This window comes from Manihot esculenta, chromosome 12 (genome assembly GCF_001659605.2).
Source record: "Manihot esculenta cultivar AM560-2 chromosome 12, M.esculenta_v8, whole genome shotgun sequence".
Lineage (NCBI taxonomy): Eukaryota > Viridiplantae > Streptophyta > Magnoliopsida > Malpighiales > Euphorbiaceae > Manihot > Manihot esculenta.
In genome coordinates, this window is record NC_035172.2 from 7,627,706 (window position 1) to 7,653,312 (window position 25,607).

The window sequence follows — 25,607 nt, forward strand, 5'->3', positions numbered from 1 at the left end:
TTTTGAAATCGGTCAAGTCAGACGACCGAATCTTTTATTAGAAAAATATTTATAATTTATGAAAATGTTATAAAAATAGGATGCATTCTTCAAATTTCTTTTTTGAATCGTTGGATGGATGAAAGCGTGGAGACAAGAACAAAGGTCACAAGGCCATCTGGGCATGGGTCCTACATATAATTCGGGCATTGGTCTACGGAAACAAACATTTATAAAAGGCCACAAGGCCATCCGGGTATGGGTCTCACATATAATCCAGGTATTGGTCCACAAAAACTAATATTCATAAAAGGCCACAAGGCCATTCGGACATGGGTTCCGCATAACCAGACATTTCATATTAGGCCACAAGGCGGATATACACCAGGCCAACCAAGTGTTAGTCCCGTTTCACAAAAAAATTTTAAGGCATTTTATATCAGGCCACAAGGCGAATATATGCTAGGTCAACCGGGTGTTAGTCCCATTTTACAAAAAGATTCTTAAGGCATTTCATCCAAGCCACAACACGGATATACGCCAGACCAACTAGGAGTTAGTCCTGTTTCATAAAAAATTTCTTAAGGCATTTTATGTCATACCACAAAGGTGGATATACGCCAGGCTAACCGGGCATGGGTCCCGCAGTGGACAAACAACGTGAAACACGGCAACTATTTTCGGCAATAAGATCTGGAACCTATCGAAAGGGTAAGTAAGAAGAAAGCAAGAATATCGTGCATTCAGTCTAGACAAACAAGTCACATGGCCCAGATCATGAAAACATCTGTCACCTTCGAATCTCAAGAATCGAAGACCAGCGGAGAACCTCTGATGCTACATAAGACTCGCGCAAAATAGACAGTAAGCTGTCACCATAAGACAGAACTACGTGAGAAGGATCTGATAAACATATACGTAATCCCACTTGTAGAAAGAAAACCTGAGCGCTTCAAGACAGATTGACCTCAAGTCGAACAGACTTGGCCTCTCAATTTCAGTGCAAGACTCCATAAAAAAGTTACCATTAACCGCTACAATATAATTTCAGCAACATTAAACACAATTATCATGCAAATTAAATAAGAATTAATTATAAAAATTCAAAAAATTAGTTATATTGAAAAAAAAGAGATTAAAGTGTGTAGTATGTATATAAATAATATCATTAGCTGAAAAAAAAATTCTCATTCTTATAATTTTAGTCCTTTTTTTAGTTTTCAAAATTATCATCGATTTTATTTTTTACACTATGTCCATATTTTTTTTCTATTTTATTTTATTTATATTATAATAATATATAAATTAATTATTATAATTTTATTTAATTTAATACTATTTTTAAAAAGTCTTTTCATAATATCCGGTAATAGTTAATAAAATTTAATATTTTTAAAATCCATATAATTATAAAATTAATAAAAAAATGTTCATCCATTACGGACATAGGAGGACATCCTAATCGTAATGGAGATGCACAAAATGGACAGTGACGTGTCCTCTATCATTGCTTTCCTCACATCGCAGCAAAACCGACGTCACGCTCTTCCTCCATTCCTCTCTCGCGAAGAGCTAAGTTAAGCTCTTCTTCTCAGAATTCAGATTCTAGGGTTTCGTTTCCTTTCCCTCTTCTTTCTCAGAAGTTAAACCCCGCCAAAACCTTCTCAGTCCTCTACATTTTGCCTCTTCGCTTTCCACATTTCACCTCCATTATCAATTTCTATCTTCCAGGAAAATCCAACTCCTCTGGACCTGCCACATCAATCTATTCATGGCCAAAACCAAACCAGGCAAAAAAGACCTCGATTCCTACACTATCAAAGGCACCAACAAAGTTGTTCGACGTATGTACTCTCTCTCTGTCGCTCTCTCTATTGGTGGAATCTCCATTATTCCTTTTTGGCTTTGGGAACCCATGAATTTCTCATCTTTTTTCCCCCCTTTTAGAACCCATATTCTCATATTGTTTCCTTTTTTTGACGTTAAAGATTTTGAAAACCCAGTATTAATGGAAGTTTTCATACTTTGTTTTTCATCATTTTTAATGTTGGGTCATTTGTTTTCCCGTTTGGGTCTCTGAAGACCGTGGAAGTTGCTTATTTTATTGCTTATTCTCAAAAACCCCAAAATCCCGTTTTTATGATAATTTTTGAACTGCCCATTTTGCAGAAATATTGTCTAATTTTTATTTTTTGATCATTCAATGTTTTGTTCATTTTGTTGCAGCTGGTGATTGTGTGTTGATGCGCCCATCGGACTCCGATAAGCCTCCCTACGTTGCACGAGTTGAGAAAATTGAGGCCGATCATCGTAATAATGTCAAAGTCCGTGTCCGGTGGTACTATCGGCCAGAGGAGTCCATTGGTGGCCGCCGTCAATTCCATGGGGCGAAAGAGCTCTTCTTATCGGACCACTACGATGTGCAAAGTGCACACACAATTGAAGGGAAGTGCATCGTGCACTCATTCAAGAACTACACTAAGCTTGAAAATGTTGGAGCTGAGGACTACTTCTGTAGATTTGAATACAAGGCTGCCACTGGCGGGTTCACCCCTGATCGGGTAGCTGTGTGAGTATTCTTATGCACTTTCTGTTATTTGGTTTGAAGTGATTTTTTAGGTTATTAAGTGTTGAAGTAATTGGATTATTCAAGTGAGACCTGGATTCTTTTTTCTTCCTTGTAAGGTACTGTAAATGTGAGATGCCATACAATCCAGATGATCTAATGGTGCAGTGCGAGGGTTGCAAAGATTGGTAAATTTTTTGCCAACTCTCAATTTTTAACAAGAATTATTATATTAAATTGCAAGGATTACATTTACATATTCTGCTGATCTTTTAATTTGTAGAAGCCACATGAATTTTGAATTAGTGTGGACATACTGTCCTTTTGGTCTGTTTATCAAATGTTTCATGGTAGTATTTCCATTATTGATATACTTATAACCTTGCGCTCAATTTAAACCTCTTTTTGGCTGGTTAAACACTAAGTGAGCTTAAGTGAGCCAAGTGATGCTGTACCTCGAATGTTTACAGGAAGTATATCCATCTTATAGTATTTTTCATATTTCGTTGTTTATTTGGACTGTCACCAAAAGCAACAGTTGGTGCCAATGAGTCATTAAACTTGTGAGTTGCATGATGCTGCAAAGCTCTAGGTTATGTAAGGTTTTTATGAAGGAATCTAGCTTGAACTAAGTGAAGCTTGCTGAAGCACTTGCATTAATTGTGTATGGGTCTGAGTCAGGCTGTATGTGGGCATGTTGCAGATCTAACACGGTCTTTTACAATAGACTAAAGAAGTACTTATCTTTTACACACACACACACACACACACACACACACACACACACCCCATGTACTTGTAGTAAGGTCCCTAAATGTTAAAGCATCTATAAATGACATTATAATAATTAGGATGGTTAGCTATGTTGAATTATTTTTGAAAATAGATATTTGAAGATATTTTGGGTAACCTCCTGGATGGTTTCATTTATAACTTAAAGACTTTTGGGAAAACCCTTATATCATTTTGGTCGTTTGACAAAATAGCCCAAATTTTGTTTTGAGAAATGAGACAGGCCTATGTTTTAATTTAAAAGTCATTTCATAAATGTGCCAAACTACATTGGAAAGCTTCACTGAGCTCATTTGTGCTGCCACTATAAGTATAGACTGTATAGTTGATAGCAAGTGTTTGATATATGTTTATTCTCAAGTTGCATTGGTGCATTTAAATCTTTTGATTATCTAAATGATGTACTTGTAATTTTCCAAAGGCAAATGATATCTCCTCTTTGATTGCAAGAAATAAGAATGCATTTTATTTTGGGTTACAAAATTTACTTCATACATGGTAGTGCTTTTACGGAACTAAACTTGCAATTAAATACAAACCTGCAGCTCTATTAGCCATTCCTTGGATCAGAGTATTTGCCATTCCTAGGATGCAGATTATTTGTTCTGCACCAACTTCAACAAGCTGCAACACTTTGAGATAATCATTGAGCTGTCACCATGGTTTTAAATCGCGGCCACGTTCGCGAGTAATGGAAACAAGCCTGTAACGTAATGGTAACGGCTTGGAGCTATGCAAATTTTTCAAAAAAATTTGCAAAGTTTATAAATGAAATGATATTGGTTAGATTTAATTCAAAACAATGTATGTAAATGCATAATAAACATAAATACATAAAATATAAATTATTTAACTTAAGTTTAAAATAAAAAAAACAACATAATCTTTATAGATCGAGTAAACTAATAGCTCAAAGTACAATATTAACTCAAAACTAATACTTTAATCAAAAAAATTAAAAAAAGGGAAAAAACAATAACTAAAAACTAAAATACATAAAATTTAACTAACTCTTTAGAATAAATAAGTTTGGAAATACAATAGTTTATGATGGATCTAAGCTTATATGAGAAATATGTAGGAAAGATTGAAATTTAAAAGAGAAAAGGAAGAGAAAACCTAAAAAATATAGCCTTTGAAGCTGCTGAAGAAAAGTATAGAAACTAATGAAAATGAAAGTAGGGGGCAGAATAGGAAGGATATAAAAGAATTTCAATTATTGGTAACAGCCGTTACCATTACTTCATGGTCGATAACGGCCGTTATGCCTGCAAATAGGAGGGGCCGTTGTATAATGGGGTAATGGGTAATGACCCCCTCAAAACCCGTTACCTAAAGGTCGATACGTGATTTAAAACCATGGCTGTCACTCTAGTAGGGTGCATGGTTATTAAAAGCGTGCCTAAGACGTGCCCCAGGTGCAAGGCGTGTCAGGCCCTCAGGATAGTGCCTCAACACCCTCTAGGTGGGCTTTCTGGAGGCGAGACGAGGCAGCCAAGGCGCACCCAGGCGCAAGGTGCCCCCGAGGCGCGCCTCAGCTACACTAGGTGATTCAACTTATGAGAACAAGAAGAAAAAGAAGAAGTGGAAGAAAGAGAAGAAGGAGAAGCAATCCAAACTCTAGGGATGGGTAGATGAAATTTCAGGTTCTTTCTTTGATTTCATCATGATCTCTTCTTCTTCTTCATCATCGGACATCATCTTGATTTTTTTCTTCTTCTCCCTTTCTTCATTCTTTCTTCTTGACTTCTCTTTCTATTTGCCCTTCCGACTTTCACTCAAAGAAAATCTGTTGTTCTATTTTTCTAATTTTTAAGGCGTATTTCCAACTCTGCTTTTATGGTCTCTGACTCTCAGCAAGTGATACACTGCATTTGCTTCTAGAGTTTAGTGCAGCTCTGACCTTAACATGCAAAGGTGCCACCTGTAACATAAAACATGCAGAGTGCCTAACTCACAGCTAACTACTAATGAATTTTAAATTTTCATGCATTTTTAATTCTTTATATGAATTAAATATTAAAATTATTTTTATATTAAATATATAATTCATAATACATTTATAAGATTCATATAAAATAATCTGAAAATTAAATATATAGCAACATGTAAAATTTGAATGCACTATATAACTGAAATTATTATTTTTAATGCTATATTTTATTAAAAATAAATTAGTGTAATATATTTTAATAATGATTTTCACTCAATAATGATAGTAATGGTGTTAGTAACAGAATAATGTAATAAAACAACAAAATATAATGAAATAAGTAATAAAATACATATATTTTTATATGCAATTAATAATATATTAACTAAATTTACAATGTAAATATCATTCATAAATATCCTAAGTAACTTTATAATATTTAGATAGTTTATTTTTATTTATGGTTTTTGCGCCTTGCTTCACTTAGGCGCGCGCCAACGCCTTGTGCCTTCAAGACCCCTTAGCGCCTTGATGAAAAGAGGAAATGGAAACAGAGAATTTTAGAAGAAAAGGAATTTAGGAATCTTGTATCTGAACTTTATTGGATTGCAAGTTTCCTTTTCATACACAAATTCAGCCTTGGCTTAGCTGCTAAGTTGAGTTGAGCTAACACGTGAATGAAGCTGAATTAACTAACTAGCAAAATTCAGCTGCTTTTCTCATATTACAATTATACCCCTACAAACGATAAATATTTATAGCTCCCCTTAAGCTGAGGACCGCTGAAGATCCACAAGTCTCAGCTTGGATACAAGAGAGTGAAAAAGGTTGCTGTACAGGGGCTTGGTGAAAATGTCTGTGGCATTAAATCCTTTGAGAATCTCATCCCTGATTAAGTGGCAGTCAGTGTTTTGTTCTTTCAGGGAACATTGGATTTGCTGCTATGTGGATGGCATCTTGGTTGTCACAATGAATCTCGATAAGGATTGAGGGTTTGATTTGGAAGTCTGTTAACAAGTGGGAAATCCATTTTAGTTCACAGACAGCAACTGTCATGCTCCTGTACTCAGCCTCTGTAGATTATCTACTTACTCACTGTGCTTTGCTTCTGTCTTCCAGAAATGAGTGACTGACCAAGGAACACACAGTGAACACAAGCCCAGTTAGCATCACAAAAGGCAGATAGTGAAATTTGAATTTGTAGGGAAAACAACTCCTCTTGATGGGTAACCTTTCAAGTATTTAAGGACATGTAGTGCAACTGTCCAGTGAGGTTTTATGGGGCTTTGAAGGAATTGACTGAGTTGTTGTACAGAGAAGGTTAGAGAAGGTTATGTCTGGTCTTGTAAGACTGAGGTAGAGCAGTCTCCCCACAAGTCTTCAGTACTGATCTGGCTCTGGCATGAGATCTCCTGCATCCTTGGAGAGATGTCCCTTTTCATAAGAAAGGGAACAAATTTTGTATCCTGCAACCTTACATCTGCCAAAATATCCATAACATTCTTTCTTTGGGTCAAATATAGACTAGAGGTGGACTTAGCTAGTTCAATGCCTAAGAAGTACTTGGCATAACCCAGATCCTTGATGGTAAACTGGTTGTGCAAATAAGCTTTTGTTTCTTCAATCTACTCTTCACTAGTTCCTGAAATCAAAATGTCATCTATATAGACAAGTAGAACCAGGAGATTAGAATCAGTGGACTTTGTGAATAGACAGGGGTCTGATTTAGATTGATTGAAACCAAAAAATTTGAGTTTTTTAGTAAATTCCCTATTTCATTGCCTTCCTGCTTGTTTAAGTCCATAAAGAGACTTAACAAGCTTGCACACTTGTTCTGTGTTGGCCTTTGAATAACCGGCTGGTGGAATCATGCATAAATCTTCATCAATAAAGTCACGAAGATAGGCATTATTGATATGTAGTTGGTGAATTGGTAGGCATTATTGATATGTAGTTGGTGAATTGGCCAACTCTTTGATGATGCTATTGCTAGAAAAACTCTAACTGTGATCAGTTTTGCTATAGGACTGAAACTTAACTTTCTATGTAATCAATTCCTGGCACTTGGTTGTAGCCTTTGGCTACCAACCTTGCCTTATACCTTTCAACAAAACCATCAGGATTATGTTTAATCCTATATACCCATTTTGACTCTATGGATTTTTTGTTTGGAGGCAAGCTAGTGATCTCCCAAGTATGATTTTTTTTCTAATGCTAGCAACTCCTTTTGCATGGCCTCTACCCAATTTGGGTCTGTCTTATATTCATGATAAGTAGTAGGTTCATAAGATGCAGACACATTGGCTAAAAAGGTGATGTAGTCTTTGTGAAAGGTTAATTTGGTAAGAGGTGGAGAGAAATTTAGTATACGTGAAGACGAATGGTGACTGAGAGTAGTAGCCTGACATTCTTGATTATTCTTGACAGAAGCTACAAAATCTTGTAACCATGTAGGCCATGATCTTGTGCTTTTTCAGACTGGGACAGCAATAGGTGTACTGCATTGATTAATGGGATTTGAAGAGGATTGAACAGGTGATGAGATGGGACTTCTATTTAGGTTTGGTGAAGTATTGGGAGATGGTTTTGGGAATTCTGCACAATCTTGAATTACCAGTACTAGTATAGGTGTATGTTCAGGCGATACTTCAGATGTTATTCTTTGAAAGGGGAAATGAGTCTCATGGAAAACCACATATCTGGATTCTTAGAGTCTAGCGCATACAGCTTGTATGCCTTCTGTCCAAATACATAGCCCAAGAAAACACATTTTGTGGCTCTAGGTTCAAACTTTGTCTTGTTTGGGGTTGTGTTTGTGGCAAAACAAAGGCATCCGAACACTTTAAGGCTAGCATAACCTGGTTTTCTATCATAAAGAATTTCAAAAGGTGATTTCCAATTCAAGGTAGGTGTGAGTAGTTTGTTTACAATATGGGTGACTGTAAGAATTGAAAGTCCCCAAAATCTCTTTGGCATGGATGCTTGAAACATGAGACTTTTGGCTATTTGCAACAAATGCTGGTGTTTTCTTTCCACAACACCATTTTGTTGTGGTGTGTGAGGACAAGTCTTTAATGTACAATTCCTTTGGTTGCGAATAACTGTTGGCAGGTTTGGTTCACAAATTTCAGATCCATTGTGTGATATAATTGTCTTTATTGATTTATCAAACTGATTGTGTGTAAGGTTCAGGAAGGAGGTAAGTAGTGGTACGGTTTGTGTTTTGTCTGCCATGAGATAGGTCTACCAAGGTTAAAATATATCTAGCCCCAGATTGTGACACAATGTGGTAAGGTCCCACAAATCCACATGTATCAATTCAAATGCATGAGAACTTGATCTTTACTGTTTGGGAATGGCAATCTTTTTTGCTTGGACAAAGGGCACATCTCACAAACTTCTATTTCTTTATTGCAATCTCCACTATTTACAGCTTTGAACAATACATTTGATGGTGCATGTCCTAATCTAACATGCCAAATGCTAATACTATTCACACTTGACATTGCCACTACTTTATTGCTACTTCTCATGCATTCATTGATTGTTTCACTCAGTTCATTATTCTTCATGTCTCGTGTCAAATGCTGATTCATCAATCTTGTGGAGTCCTGCTTGTACTTTGCCAATGGCTACTACTCTTTCAGTCAAGAGGTCCTGTAGAATGCATTTACGTGGCAGAAAAAAATTGTCATCTTTTGGTCTTGTAATAGTTTATGGATTGAAATCAGGCTGTATTTGAACTAAGTATATACAGGACATCTTGTAATTTAAGGTTTGAACTTAACATCACATAACCAACATGGGTTACCATTTGCACAGAACCATCAGGCAGGTGGACCAAGTTATTCGGGTTTTACTTTGTGGATTTATTAGTAATGGGTAGTTTGAATATATGTAAGTGGTAGCCCCCGTGTCTACAATCTAAGACCTTACTCTATCATGCAATTTAGACAAAGACAAACTAAGAGAATTACCTGTAAAGTTTGAATAATTTGCACAGTTTACCTCTGCTACTCCCTTCCCTTTCATGTACCTTGCAACCTCTTGTTGAATCATTGTTGCCAATGTTGAGTTTAATTCTGGAAGCTGAGGTTCAGCTAGTGACAGTGGTTCTTCTGCTACAACTTCATCAGCAGAAACTTCATCATTATGTGCCACTGCATAAGCTTGAGGCTTGATCTTTTTTGTTTCAGTTCCTTGTACCAATTCGGATAGCCATGAATCTTGAAGCAATTGTCCTTTACATGCCCTATAACGCGACAATGATCACAATATCTGTCTTATTTCCTTGTGAAGCCGTTCTTGCCTTCATAATTCTTCATCCCAACCCTGCCTCCATCAATCTTTCTGTTTCCCTTATTATTTGCTAGCATTGCAGAAGCCTCAGTGAACTCAGTGACAACATGTACTTCTCTTTGCTTTTCCACCCTAAGTATCATGGAATAGGCCTTGTTTATTGAAGGTAGTGGATCCAACAGTGAGATTTGGTTTTTCACATGATCGCAAGCATCATTCAGTCCCATTAGGAACTGTACCAGTTTGTCATTGTCACCTAGGTTTGCCATATCCTTGGAAGCACCACATGTGCAGGTAGGAAGTACTCTGAGACATGATAATTCGTCTCACAATTTCTTTAGTTTCATAAAGTATACAACCACAAACATGTTTACGTGAGAAAATGAGCTAATCTCTATCTTCAATTGATATAAGAGAGGTCTATTACTTTTGCCAAATCTTTGCTCTATTTCAAACCATAGATCTTTAGCAGTAGCAGTATAAAGAAAAGCATCTACTAACTCCCTAGAAATTGAGTTTAACAGCCATGAGAAGACCATGCTATCAACCTTTTGCCATTGCTCGTATTCATTGGAATTCATATTTGGCACATCAATCTTGCCATTTATAAACCCTAACTTATCTTTAGCACGAAGTGCTATCTTCATCGATCTACTCCATGTCAGGTAATTAGATCCCGTTAGAGGAGCGCTTACTAGTATCATGCCAGGATGATCAGAATTTTGCAGGAGGAAAGGATCGTTTAGTTTTACTTTGATTCCATCAGCTTCTAAGCTCTTTAGTGGTGATTCGTCCCTCCTGGTCTAAGATGTTGAGATGTTGAAGATTCTGCCATCGCTGTGATTAACTGACTTGAGAAAATTTGGATCCGGAAATTTGCAAGCTATCACAAGTTTGGTAAAGCCCTAGGTCTCAGTAACTGTCAGGGTCTGATACCATGAAAAGAGGAAATGGAAACAGAGAATTTCAGAAGAAAAGGAATTTAGGAATCTTGTATCTGAACTTTATTGGATCACAAACTTCCTTTTTATACACAAATTCACCCTTAGCTTAGCTGTAAAGTTGAGCTGAGCTAACACGTGAATGAAGCTGAATTAACTAATGGAATTCAGCTGCTTTTCTCATATTGCAATTATACCCCTACAAATGATAAATATTTACACTTGAGCCTTTAATAACTATGGTTTTGTCAAACTTTTTTCTCTTTTTCCCTCCTCTATCCATACATTTCCACAATACATGGTTTCACATATTAGGATTATTTGTAATTTTACCTGTAGCTCCTCTCCTATTTATCCCAAATTAATTGATTTAGTTGATTGTTTAAGCCTTGCATGGATACTAGTTTTTGGACTCATGATGTCAAGGTAACTACATCAAATCAGTTTCAATTGACAATGACGGTTTGCACATCAGCAAAATTATGTGATAAATCAAGATAGATTGCCATCATTCCTAGCATGATATCATAGCTCCAGACCACAGACCAGTTCAGTTATTATGTCTGGAGAATCTAAAAGACTAAAACAAGGGCCATTGTGTAGAAGTGGAATCAAACTTGGTTCAGGAGGAGAGTAAGGCAAGGGATTAACTGCACTGGCAGATGGACACTATATGCTAGTAACTTACAGCGTGAAAGGGAATGCTTGAAGTGTGAGGAAACTTGAAGTTTTAGTCATCAAATGGCAATATTGGTTTTCATATCAACAAAATTGTGTGAGAAGTTAAAGTCTGATTCAGGCTTCTTAGTAATTATTATTGTTATTTTTCTTTTCTTTTGGGAGGGGGTGGGGGACGACTTGAGGCAATCTATCATCTAATACATGCAGAGGTTCTTAAGGTATGAAATAGAATCCTTGATAGGGATTCTTCCTAGCAATGATTAATAATTGTTCTCATATGCCTGATGATCAAACGTAATAAACACCTGATATTGAGTTGTAAGCAGAAAACTTATGTTATATTGCAGGTGCTTACTTAGAAATGTGTCATCTTGGTGTTTGGGGATAGTTTCAAATCACCTTTTATCATAGTTTCAACATCATATTATTATGAATTGGATTCATAAACTTTCTTACTTGTAGTATTAAGAAAGGTCGCATGTTGTTTTGATGGGTTCTTTGAACTTTTTTGGATTAATGGTAACATTTTGTTTCTTGTCTGTTAAAGCTCGTTAACTGTAGATTGTTTAAACTTTTAGATGAAGTACCCAATTTATATTGGAATTTGGAACTCTTTCACAGCTGATTGGGTTTGTTTATTTATTTTTATTCTGCTACCAACTAAATTTGGAAGGGACCCTTTCCTTTAATATCCTTAACCAAGTGGAATAGACAGATTCATTTAGCTGATCCATTAGATTGAGATTAATGCTTGATTTTACTCAGTAGAAACATTATGGAAATAGATCGAAACCAGGATTTGATGGTTGAACACTTATTTAACCGTGGTGCACTTTTTTGAAGTTGTGATAGATCACCCACTGCATAATCAACTATTACAACTTGTCGTATTGGATTGTTATTTTGTGGTTGAGAGGTTATGCAATAGCAGTAAGAACACTAAAAACTGTGATTTCCTAACCGCTTTGCTAATACATTGCAGGTTTCATCCTTCTTGTATGGGTATGACAATTGAAGAAGCCAAAAAATTGGATCACTTTCTGTGTTTTGACTGTTCCTCTGATGATGATGCCAAAAGAACTTTGAACGCATTCCCAGTATCACCATCTGTTGAGGCCAAGGTGAGCATTGAGTCCCACATCTCCCTAGTACAACTACAGGTGTGGGTGAATAAGTAGGGCCTAGGTGTCAAATTTATCATGTTGTTTTAGCAGGGTGAAGGAAATTGAGAACTAGTGATCAGCTTCGCTGCATAATGTGCTGACATTCTTTGTTCTGCCAGTTCTGGTGGTGTTGATCTTTTTTTACAACTTGGTACTCAGTTTCTCCAGCCATCCTTTTTCTCTGTCAGTTTTGCAATCAAGTTATATTCTCATCTCAAGGATTATAGGATGATGCTCAGCTTGTTGTCTTAGACCTCATGCTTTGGTCTTGCACAATCTTTGCCCACCTTATCTGTCATATAACCTGTTTTCACTGTGCAACCAAATTTCAGTTTTGTCACCTATATGCATGTAACTAATGATAAAAATGCCAACTGATTTTGACAGTATGGATGTATAGGGGCTTCTTAATATGAATGCGGGGAATTTCTATAAAGTTTGATATGGAAGAAATAGCTGAGAGCCACAATAATTTGGAGGCATATATACTGTGATTATGACATCGTTAAGCGATTAAAGTAGTGCAAACATTGTAAAAGAGTACAATACTCTCTATGCTGATATTGCATGCAGCTCTACTGATTTGTATTAAAGTTTATCCTGGGCTGATTGTGTCCTTGCTAGTTGCAAATTTTGGTTCCATGTACTAATATTCTAAGGCCTCTTGGGCCTTTGGCATTGTTGTTATTGGTCATGTTTCGTACGTTCAAAAACACAGGAACATGGGCCAAATTATGTTCAGTTCATGTGGAACTAAGGATTTCTGACTTGAGCATTACTATTTCCATTGGCGTGCATAAAAAGATGTATCTTAACATGATGGTCCATCAAATGACATTTTACGTGTTCAATTGTAATGCAACGTACACCCAGACTATGTTCTTTGGTACATAAATATTGGCCGAGTTAATTTGTCTATTAATGAACAAATGCACATGGGACAGGGGGTTGGCGTTTGATTTGGGATTTCATTTTTAGTTTCTTAACAAGCACGCCAGCAGCTTCTTATTGCAATTAAATTTAAACTGTGTAGTTATATTGTTGGATTAGAGAGAGAGAGAGAGAGAGGAAACAGCATAATTGGTGTGACCTTGTTCATCCTAGTTGATGGTTTCCATTTATATTTAGGGATAAATTGGAATATTGGAATGGATGTGTTGGTGGCAGTGAACAGTACCACCTACTACCTAGGAGGTTGGACTTCAAACAGGTTCTGTTTCTATTGGGGGCAATGTCTATGCAGCAGTGATTATTTGAGCTCCTATACTCTGTTGAGAAATTGGTTTTTTATTTGCTTAGTCGATTTTTTTTTTCCCTTTTTAATTTTCTCCATCAACGGTCAGTATGCTCTTGCTTGATCATGGTAAACTAGTATAGTAATGCTTTACACTATGTATTGGAGGAAGTTAGTTTTAAAAGAAGGTAAGGTTTTTGGAGTTCCTCCATACCTTTAAACGACCCCTGCCCCTTCTTCACCTCACGAAATTGGTGAATCAGAGAAGTTTTGATACTGTAATTTCTATTACCTTACATTAAAAGATCTCCATTTGTTCCACCAAGCATGCTGTTTAAGTGTTTGTTACCATTTCTTTTAGCTAACAAAAGTCATCATTAGTACCATTTTAATGTGAATTGGCATGCAATGGCCAGCATGAGCTGTCTGCTTCTAGCTTTAGCATGTTAAAGTTTACTGGTTGCTTTCTGGATATAGTTTTATATACAAAAAAAAAAGATTGTTTTTGTGAAAGGGTTTCCTGATGGTTGCAGAAACTTGTAACTTTATGATGGCATTCTTGAAGTGCTGCCAAATTATTTTGACTTCACTAATTCACACGCATATGCACACATGAACGAGAATTTTGTATGTACAATAATCAGACTGGTACTCTTACCATAGCAGACTTTGTTTACAATTTCATCCTATTAAATTTTACACATTTGTTTTGCTGCTTATCACATGATACTTCTAGAATTTGGGATGGGATATTGGGATCTTGTAGTTTAGCTGTCTAAAAACTCTACATGTCCATTTCCTTTAGATCTTCTCTGTTGTGTGGAAGCGAAATATTGTGAAATATTCTATTTCTACTTTATAGCTTTTGCTTCTTTACACTTACTGGTGATTTGCTCAACATGGATTTTCTATATAAAGGAGTTTTAGTTTTAACAGAAAACATTTTTTGATGGTTGCAGAAACTATTAACTTTCTGGTGTCTGTCTAAAGTGTTCCCATGTTATTTTGACTTTGCTAAGTTGCATATGTGCATAAGTATTATCTGTACAAGTACCTGACATGGTAAACCCTAGCATGCTTTCTTTATTTATCAAACATGATACTCGTTTGATATTTTGACTTTATAACTTGCTTTAGCTTTCTCTGTTGAAACTTATCTCTATTTTGCATCTCTTAGTAAATCTTTGTGCTCGAGAGTTTGGGATGGCATTTGATTGTTTAGATATTCAAATGCTCATCTCCTCGAGTTCTGCATGGAGTTGGTGTTCATAATTAGTGATTATTTTATCTGTATGATGCATATATCTGACTGAGTCATGAAATCATGTAACACTCATGAGCAGGTGGCAAAATCGGATGCCAATCTTTGTGGGGAGATTGTATTCCCTGTGCTTTGCCTATTTTGGTCAGAGAGAAAATAGTGTTAATTCATTAAAGGATTTAAGTCGTATTTATGGAAGTTAATTTATCAGAAGCATTAGAAGTTCTGAATAATTAGTGAATTTTATTGCAAAAGATGGAGGTGTAGCCTGTGTAAGTTTAAATGGCATATTTTGCTAGTGGATTTATGTCAAATGCTTTGGAAAAGAATGTTTTGTTTGTGTGTTGCATGAAGAAGAATATATGTAGTAATTCCTATGAAAGAAAATTCATTTCAATTGATATTTTGATTCTTGATTGTTTCTAATATAGGATTATTAGTCTTTTCTGTTTTTTTGTCCTTTTACTCTTTATGATGTATTTTCTCGTCTTGGTTTTTTATGCTAGGTGGAGACAAAGCGAAGGAAGAGATGACAGATAATCATGATGGGTGATTAGGAGGTACCTTTTCTTGCACATTAGCTCCAGTATGTTATTGTTGCCTGTTCAATTTTACAGTGCTGATAAGATGTTATGCTTGCACAAGCAAGAGGCTCTTTCTTATTTATAATTTTCTATTGTTTTTTCGTGTGAATGGTCTTAGGAGATGATCTGTAGTGCCTAATGATGTCCTCATGAGTACTGTGCCAAAAATTGAAGTATCTTTTTTCTTTTCTGCGCCTAAAATGATGATTAATCAAACTATATGTCTCATGAACCTTGGGTTTGTTATGGTATATGCTATATATGTGATAAACTCATTCTGTTCTTTCTTCTTCCCTTAATCACGAGGGATGTGGAAAGAGGAGTTGGGTTTTAGCAAGAGATGTAACAGTCGACTTAATCCAGGCACCGTTTTGGACTCAAATCTTCACGTGGGGTGATTTGTTGATGTAGATGAAGGCAAATACCACTCAGTCTCAACGTCCAAGGGTGGTTATTGTTTTCTTGTTCCTTTTTTCCTTTTTTTTCTTTTTGTATAGATGGCTCTGGACAAATTTTTGAGCCAGTGTCCAATTCTCTAGTTGCCAAGTCTTCTGAAATTTTGAATCACCTGTTGAAGGTAGCTGATTGAATGTGGGATTTCCTCTATTGAGCAGAGCTGCTGATAGCCTTGCCGAGGGCATCACCTGTTCCGTATGAATATATATGAATAAACCATATTTGTAGGAGCAGGGGAGCAATGCCACCATCTATTGGTGAGCATCTTTATCTAGTTATGCATATTTTTGTTATCGACAGCCTCTAGTTGAGAAAGAGAGAGAGAAAAGTGCACATTGGAGTTTTGTGTGCATAATGCATGAATGGGTTTCTTGAAGGATTTGGAATCCCACATATGTTCTAAGATGATATTTTAATCACATATATCAGAGTTGAGTGCTGGGAAAGTAAATGCAATTTATGGTATCATACTGGATCTTACTGGTTTCTGAGGGAAAAGGTAATAACTCAGAAATTGCATGGTTAAGAAAAAACAAAAAGAAAGCAAGGAGGAGCACTGTTTGAATGCGGATCGTTAAGCAAATGTTGGTTGTTGATCAACATCCATTTATTATGAAGGATTTTAATAAAAAAATTTACATGTTTAAAAAAAGGTTGAACTAATGAAAACTTAAAAGAGATTATCTGTGTTTGCAAGGTCATAAAATATCTGGTCTCAAACATGTGTATCCAAATAATGGAGAAATTTACTATTTAGGAAAATTTATTAGTTGATCTATTGGGATTGAAGAATATATTGAGATTTTATAAAATATATTAAATTAGTTATTTCTTTTATTTTAGCCATTAAGTATAGTATTATATAATCTCAATGGTATGGAAAAATTAGAGATCTGATGTAGCGATGGAGGTTAAATTTAGCAAAAGGAGTTGACGTAGGATAAACTAATCCTATGGTAACAGTTCAAGCTAAATCTATCAAGAAAAAAATTTTTCTTTTTTTATTTAATATATATTAAAAAACTAAAACCTATTGGTTTCTTAAATAATTTCTTTTTATTAAGAAATTTCTAAATTAATTTAAAACATAAGGTATTTAATTTTTTTGATGAGTAAGAAAATTCAATAAAATTCATTACTTAATCTATGTCAACTTTATTTTCTTAAATAAAATAAGGGAGCTTTTTTTTTTTGGAACAAATCTTTCTTTATTATATGCCACTTTCTATTTGAAATGATAAATTATTTATGAATTTATTATTATGTTATTATTTAATATGCCAATAAAAAAATTATCCATTCTAGAAATAATTTGATGTAATATAATAATATTAAGAAAAAGGTTAAACAAAAGTTGTTATTTTAACTATATTAATCATCGTCTCTTCTTAAATTATACTAAAAAGAGTAATAACTATATTAGAACTTAGAAGCGATTGCTATAACCTTAACCTTGAATTCAACATGTAACGTGGGGGGACCTTTCTGTTATTCAAGATGTAACTATCATACTTCCAAAAAAAAAAATCGTTTACTTATCCTCTTTTATTCATAAAAAGTAATTTCTTTTGCGTATTGATTTTATGTACACTCGATCATGATACTTTGTGTGATATTACTCAATATTTGTTCAAATCATATTATACGGCGGTGACTTTTGGATCATGTGACGATCATGATTAGGGCACTCGGATATTCAGACTTAATTGCTTAAGGCATGAAGGTTCGATTTTTCATAGCATTTGCTTGGTTGATCCGAATCCTTAAAGGCTCGCCTCATCGAGGCAAAGTCTCGAGCCTTTTCATTTCTTGTCGTTGATGGTTGTTGCGGTGTAACCACCAGAATTCCTACAATCATGAAATCTCTTATTCACTGATTGATATATTTCGGACTCTTAGAGAAACTACTAACCAACCTGATCTTCTTACAATATAAGTTTTTATGAATTTGTAGTAAGAAAGAAAAGTATTATAAACCAGAGATATTTTAGATAAAGGAAAAGTCCACACAAAATTAGTGTAATTGTCAAGAAATAAAGTATAATAGCGATAACCTGACGAGCTAAGGATTGGTGATGTCCATAAGTCACTGTGAATAATTTCAAAAGGCATGTGAGTAAAAGAAACTGAATCATAAAATGGCAACTTAACAAATTTCCCAAGAGGACAAGAAGTACAAAATGAAATATTGGATTTATTACAGCTAATAAAATTATTTTTTCGAAGAGTACGAATAGCATCTCCTGAATGACCTAGATAGGAGTATCACAAACTAGAAGAAATTGCATTAAAAGCTGAATGGATAGGAGATAAAATAGAACGATTTGAGGTGGTTAAGGAATAGAGTTCTCCTTTGCTCTCACATCTCAGTAGTTTGCCTCCCGTCTGAAAATCCTTCATAGAAAATCCAAAAGGATCAAATTCAACACCTCTATGCCTATATCCCACCACTCTTTGGGGTACTCTGTGGTAGCTCCAGTGTTCATCTACCAATTTTTCTTCTGGCTGTTTCAAAGAAAGAGTGTTCACTGCCTGATCAATGTCAGTGAGGACTAAACGCTTAGAGCTGGAGTGGCGGTGTAGAAAGATTGAGGTGGTCAAGCACCTAGCACCCCCTGCTGCCTGGCCGCTGACGGTTGTTGAGTATCCCAAGGAGTGGTGGGACATGGGAATGGAGGTGTTGCCTAAGGTTGAGTATACCATCCACCTAAAGGAGGATAATTCTAGAACTTTTATTGTTGCTGGAATCATTATTGATGATGGCGATTGTCACGTCATGCATTCTGGTGCTGCTGATTGTGGTTCTGCTAGTTACCGTGGTTCTGCTGGTTACCATGGTTTTTACCAGGTTTTTTTCTTGCCCTTATTTGTTGAATTCTTGGTTGGAGTATTCATTTATTGTCCACTAGCATTGTCAGTATTGTTAATGGATTTCATTAACAAAGCAGAAGTTGAACCTGCTTCAATTTTTGCTCGTTCAGCCTTGGTGATCTCTTCCAATAGTGACATAGACCGTGCTTGGGCAAACGTGGGTAGAGGAAACTTATTCTGAACCATTATTACAAAGCCATCATATGCGTCGGTCAAACCAGTGAATAGACGTAAAACCATTCTCTGGTCAGAAAACTCAGCTCCAACATTAGCTAACTAATCAGCTAAAACCTTGAGACGACGAGTATATGCCTTTGTATCAGGAAAATCACGAAAATTGGTATTTGCAAATTCAGTCTCTAGATGAATGGCTCTAGAGGTTTTATTGTCTTGAAACAGATCTGCCAATCGGTTTCAAGCCTCGATAGCCGTGTCATTCTGATTGATAATGGTATTTAAGAGATCGTTAGAGATAATTCCATAAATCCATTGACGAACAATATTGTCAATTTGATCCCATTGAGCCTATTCAGTTGGATTGGTTACCGAAGCAGCGACTGTAGGTGGATTGATGTGATCGTAGGTGAGTGTAGCTTTAGCATGGATTATAAACAACGTTGCCTAATTATTATATTGAGCAGACTCATAATCCAGCGTGAGAGGAATAGCTGCCTTGATATTGATGATCATAGTAGTCGAATGAATTTTGTCAGCCATTACGAATAATGAAGGAAAGAAAAGAAAACTATAGAAGAAGAAGAAGATAAGAGAAAGGGCATCGTTATAGCTCTGATACCATGAAAAAACATATATTCCTTGATTTGAATCTTTATAAACCTAGCTGTTATATAATACAGAAAAGCATAATCCTAAGCTAGAATTATCGGCAATTGCCTAAATAAAAATATTAATCACTACAAATTAGAAACTAACCAAATATACAAAAGATATGGTCAACTAATTTAGAAGATAATTATGGAATATTAAATTGATATGCCATCAATTCTATTAGAATCCTCGGACGAGGACTCAAGAAGTATAGATTGAAAGCTTGTATACACTGTGCAGAGATTTCAAAAGGAGCAGGAGGATGACTCTGAGGGGGATTCCTCACCTAACGAAATCCTGGAGGAGATTTTTCTACCAAAATTCAAGTTACCCAATTAGACAAGTATGATGGGACTTTGGACCAAGGAGTCATTTAGCTATCTTTAGAACCACAATACAACTACAAGACGTTAACGATTTTATTCTATGCCGTCTTTTCATCTACACTAACAGGTCTAACCTAAAAATGGTACTAACACCTTAGTCAAGTTCTATTAACAACTTCATTAAGCTTACTGTAGCATACCTCCAAAGAAGCTCTCCTCTGACCTCGGAAGATCCAGCAAGGTGAGGGAGAGTCTCTGAGGAGGTTGATTTCACAGTTCAATGCTGAGGCTATACAGGTAGAGAACCTGAATCATGAGATAGCTTGCAAAGCAATAAAGAAGGAACCAAGAAAATAAAGTTCATGGATTTTCTAATAAAGAATTCGGCGACCACTTGTCAACAACTAATGGATAAAACCCAGAAGTATATACGACTGGATGATGAAGTACAGGTCTTGAGACAAGACAAGAGGGCGGGTCAGAATAAGACCCAAAAATCGAATAAGCGAAGCCATGAAAGTGAAAAGAGGAGCTACTTAGTATCATGAGGCAGGGATGATCGAGTTAAGTATAGTAGTTATACTCCACTAAATGACTCACAGACACATTTACTCATGTAGATAAGAAAAAATGACATAGAAGTCAAATAACATGCTAACCTTAAGCCGAACAAGGCGAGCAGGCAGGACAAAACAAAGTATTATGGATTCTATGAAGATCATGGGCACACTACAGAAGAATGCAGACAGATAAAATATGAGATTAAAAGACTCATTAGAGATGAAAATCTGAGAAGATTTGTGAGAAAAGATAGGGATGCAAGGAGATTAGAACCTAAGGTAAGAGCACTAGTTAATTCTGGTGTACCCTTAAGGGTCATAAATGTGATTGCAGGGGGACCAAGCTGCAAAAAAGCAAAGAATAAACGCACCCTCGAGGATATGCTTTCTTTTGAAAAAGACCCATGGGCAAGAAAAGAAATGACATTTAGACCAAGCGATGAGACTATTGAGTCATCACACAATGACCCACTGGTGATATGTGTGAGGTTAAACATGTATGAGGTTAAATGAGTGCTCGTTGATAAGGAAAGCTCGATAAATTTCTTAATCCTCAAAATTCATAACAAAGTAGGCTTAGGAGATAAAATTGTGGTAGTTCTAGGCATCGTCAACCTTCCGCTTTTGTTGAGAGATGAGAAGCATAAGCGAGAAGTGTATGCAAAATGTGCAATGGTAGACATTTCACTAGTATACAACATCATACTCGGACGTCCGGTCCTGAATTGCCATGGTATTGTAATTAACATGGATTTCTTATGCCTAAAGTTACCAGCCCCAGAGGGAGTGGCGATAGTCCGAGTCAGTAAAAAATTAGCTCAGGAATGTTAGAGGCACTCCACCAAAGACCTAAAAAAGATAACAATACCAATTGACTTATTGAAAAAGCTCGAGTCTCACACAAAGCTTGAGCCAGCAGATAAAAAGTTATGTTTTGATACAACCTTAAACAACATTATAAAAGAAGAGCTTGTTAACCTTTTGAAAAGTAGGATAACAACTTTTGCTTGGCACCCAAAAAAAGTAACAGATGAAGACCCAGACATAATCACACAGAGGTTAAACATAAATATCTTAGTTAAGTCGATTTAGCAAAAAATGAGGAAATTCGCTCCTGAAAGACAGTAGGTAATTAAATATGAAATTAATAAACTGTTGAATGTAGGATTCATTAAGGAAATGCAATACTCCACATGGCTCGCCAATATAGTGCTAGTGAAAAACCTAATAGAAAGTGGATGATATGTATAGACTTTACAGATTTAACCAAAGCATATCCTAAGGATCAGTACCGACTCCCAACTATTGACAGTTTAGTTGACACTACCTCTGAGCATGTTGTGGTTTCTTCCCTTGACACTATTTCAAGATACCATCAAATCCTTATGGCGCTTGCAGATGCCGAGAAGACCATCTTTATTACATATGAAGGAGTCTTTTGCTACAAGGTAATGCTCTTTGGGCTCAAGAATACAGGAGCAACATATTGACTATGCAGTTGTCGAAGTCGGTCAAAAATAACCTTTTTAGTTATCAACAATTTCACAATTGTAGATTGTGGCAAAAGGATCGAATCCGCATGGAATTGATACTTACCTATTTTCCTTATCAAGACCAAGTAAGTAAACTGAAAGTAAATAAACTAAAAGTAAAATAAAATGGAGGTTTTGAGATTGGTGAATTAAACTAATACCGAAAGCAATAAAGTAAAGCAAATAATAAAATAGAGAGATTCAAATATAAGAAAAGCTCTAGTTGAAGAATTGGATCCACTTCAGTTGTTGGGATTGATCATTGATACTTAGGTTCCTTTGTTTGATTCAATAAATTAGTTATGGAGATGGAAGACACTTCTCACTACCATATCCCTCCTTAAGCATAAATCAATTAGGGAACGTCCTCTAATTAATTACTAATCAACAAGTTGCCAAGGAACGTCCTTGGGCCTTAGGCATCTAACAACTGTCAAGAAATAGAGAGACCTAATTCTAGCTACCCAAATGCATGGTGATATTGCTAGATCATGCAATTTTCTTAGTTTTTACACCAAGAGTTACTTGTGTTTGAATAATTCAAGCAATTACAGCTTTAAAACTATCCAAACTAACAAATTATTACCTTGCAATCAAGAATCAATTGGCCCTATTGATCTAAACCACAAAGCAACAATGGAATTAAGCATGAAATTGCATAAATATTGAAAAATAAAAGATAAACAATGTATGTTCAGATCTCTCAATCCATAAAACAACTAAAGTTTCACCTTTTCGACTAGAAAAAAAGGTTTTAGCCACTCATGGCTGAAACAAAATACAAAATAAAAGAAAGGAAGAAGAAGAAGGGTGGCCAGCGGCCTTGGAAGGAGAAGGGAGGTGCGGCGACTTCTTGAATCCGAATGGGAGAGAAGAACCAAAGAGGCGTGCGGCTTTGGAAGAGAAGTTTTTATAGAGGAGAGTGTTGCCCTAAGTTTCCTTGTGAGGTAGAGCCTTCTTTTGAATTTCAAATTTTGAATGTCCTCTTTTAAATTTTGAATTTTGAATGCTTGGGAGGCAAGTGTATCTTCTTGAGATTTGGCCTCTTGAATAAGCTGAACTTTGAATTTTGAATGCTCTTGAAGATTTGAATTTTGAATTTCAAATTACTTGGCTGAATGTACTTTCCTTATTTATCTCCTCTTCAGTTGCAACTTGGCATGCTTGTTCTCCTTTGTTCCATTTTAGGCAGTTTTGAGAGCATTTTTACCAAATTACCTCTTTACACCATTTTTTGCAAAATAAGATCAAAACCACAAAATTAGGTAGAAAAAGTATAAATTAACATTAATAACATGATAAATGGTCTAAATTTGGACTGATCACATATCAAAGACTCGTAATAGGGATCTTTAAAGAATTGTTAGGGACCTCGATAGAGGTTTATGTAGATGACATGATCATAAAGAGTCATACGCTAAAGGATCATCCGAGTGATATCTAGAAAGTTTCAGACATTTTAGATAAATCAGGTGTAAAAATACACTTTTGGGGTACAAGTTGAGAAATTTTTTGATTACATAGTTTCTAAGAGATGTATGGAGGTTAATTCAGAAAAATTTAAAGCAATCTAGGATATAGAAGCAGTAAAGTGCATTAATAACGTCCAAAAATTAAACGGGTGGATGATAGCCTTAGGTGGTTCATTTCATATTCTGCCAAAAGGTGTCTCATTTTTTAAAGCTTTCAAGGGAAAGAATAAATTCATTGAGGGAAAGAATGTGTTGAAACTTTTAATGACTTAAAGGGTTTCGTATCTTCTCCTCTATTATTTAGCTTGCCCAAGCGAGGCGAGGTTTTATTCTTGTACTTGGCTGTGACACATGAAACAATATGCTCGATCTTGGTAAGAGAAGAAAAGAGTGAGCAAAGTCCCATCTACTGCACTAATCAGGTGTTGAAAGAGCATGAGTTGAATTACCCACCTTTGGAAAAGCTCGCCTTCACAGTCATGATGTAAGCAACAAAGATTAGGCCATACTTCGAAGCCCATACCATTGAGATAAGGACCAACTACCCATTCCAAAAAATGTTGCATAGGGCGGAGTTATTAGGAAGGCTGTCTACCTGGTTAGTAATATTATCAACCTACAATATTAGGTATGTTCCTAAAAGTGCTATAAAGGTCCAAGCTTTAGCAAATTTTGTGGTAGAGATGACCCTTATACCCAAGGCCCCAGTGCCTACTTCTGAGATTTGACAGGTATGGGCAAATGGAGCATGTGGAGTGAAAGGATCAGGGATTGCATAATATTATAAGGACAAGCAGATACTAAATTACGATACACTGTAAAGCTCACCTTCAATGCCACTAACAACACTGTTGAATATGAGGCTGTAATTATGGCATCAAAATAATAAAGGAGGTAGACATACAAAGTTCTATTATTTATAGGAACTCACAACTGGTTATTAATCAATGCTAGGGCCATTTCAAGGTCCGAGGCCTGAGTCTTATGAAGTATGAAGAAAAGGTTTAGTCACTAATAGCGACAATCAAAGAAAAGCAAGATGATTGCGAGCTTCAACAAGTGGCAAGAGGGAAGAATGGTGAAGCGGATTTGTTGGCGACTGCTACGCGAGGTTCCAGGTGTTAGTACTTGGGCAATTTGCTAAAGTCAAATTGCAAGAATGACAGCAAGACTTGGAAGATAGACATAATCATAATCAAATAGTCAAAGTATCTCATTTTCATTAAAAAAGTTTATATACAAATCGTTGGGCAGGAGGGTCTTCAGTACCCTCTTCTCAAGTTTCTGATATAGGATCCTCAACATCTATTACATTATTCTCTGTAACATATAAGTTTTCAGGGTTGTTGACATCCTCTTCTTCATCCTCATCCTTGAGCAGGATGTTGTGAATCCATGAGAAGTATTCTCTAAGGAAGCGCGCTGTCAGCTCCTTCTTCACAGCATTTTGCGCTTCCATATATAAACTCCCCCTTCAAGCCACTACCTTTTTAAGCTCATTGTCTAGCTTTATCACCTTAAAAGACCAGGCTCTCTATGGTTTGGGCCTGCAATACCTGGATTTGCTGCTGAAGGTCCACAACTTGATCCTTGGCGGTATTGGCTTTGGCTTCTAGGAAAGCCTTCGCAACGTTGACTTGATCCAATTTTGCCTGGAGTTTGTCCATAGACTCGAGAGTCTCTTTCATGGTACCCTCCACTTCGTCAACCACAGCCTTTAGCCTCTGGCTCTATTCTAAAAAGAGGTTCTTCTCCCTCTCCAGTAACCCGAAGTTTCTCCTAAGGGTCTTGTCTCGTTTTTTTGCGAGGTAGATGGACAGGACGACAGAGTGGATTGCATTGTCATAATGCTTGTCTTTCTTTATCGCCCCTAGTCGATGGCGATCCCTAGCACACATGGCATTCTTGGAAATAAGGAGAGAAACTGAGGCTCCTCTAGAAGAGAGTCCACCTTGGTCAAGGCATTAGCCAGGTGCTGAATGTTGTGAGGCCCCCAGTACCAACATTTACATTGGCAAGAGGAGGTGAGTGCCTAGGTGAAGCTAGAGGAGTTCTTTGAACCTGTTCCTCGGGATGAGAAGTAGAAGGCCTTGAAACATCGGTTGTTATTCTGATAAGGGCTTAAGTCA

At 36.2% G+C, this 25,607-nt stretch overlaps 2 protein-coding genes across 8 annotated transcripts in view; both read left to right on the forward strand.

The window, feature by feature from the left end:
• LOC110627463 (chromatin remodeling protein EBS) overlaps window positions 1-16,354 on the forward strand; it is a 33,763-nt gene extending 17,409 nt beyond the window's left edge. Inside the window, exons 6-7 of one of the 2 annotated variants that reach the window (XR_006348066.1) lie at window positions 15,797-15,880; window positions 16,011-16,354. The gene's annotated coding sequence lies outside the window, so the exon portion shown is untranslated. Of the gene's footprint in view, window positions 1-15,796 lie in introns of both variants that reach the window. The other variant, XM_043949074.1, reaches the window with a different exon arrangement.
• LOC110627464 (chromatin remodeling protein EBS) overlaps window positions 1,480-25,607 on the forward strand; it is a 37,284-nt gene continuing 13,156 nt past the window's right edge. Inside the window, exons 1-7 of one of the 6 annotated variants that reach the window (XR_002489899.2) lie at window positions 1,480-1,823; window positions 2,206-2,548; window positions 2,665-2,733; window positions 12,174-12,312; window positions 15,356-15,409; window positions 15,797-15,880; window positions 16,011-16,354. Coding sequence is in view for 5 of the 6 variants with exons in the window: in XM_021773786.2 (XP_021629478.1) it covers window positions 1,751-1,823; window positions 2,206-2,548; window positions 2,665-2,733; window positions 12,174-12,312; window positions 15,356-15,382 (651 nt within the window). In the remaining variant the exon portion in view is untranslated. Of the gene's footprint in view, window positions 1,824-2,205; window positions 2,549-2,664; window positions 2,734-12,173; window positions 12,313-13,482; window positions 13,507-15,355; window positions 15,410-15,551; window positions 15,621-15,796; window positions 16,355-25,607 lie in introns of those variants that run through there. The other 5 variants (XM_021773786.2, XM_021773789.2, XM_021773787.2 and 2 more) reach the window with 5 other exon arrangements.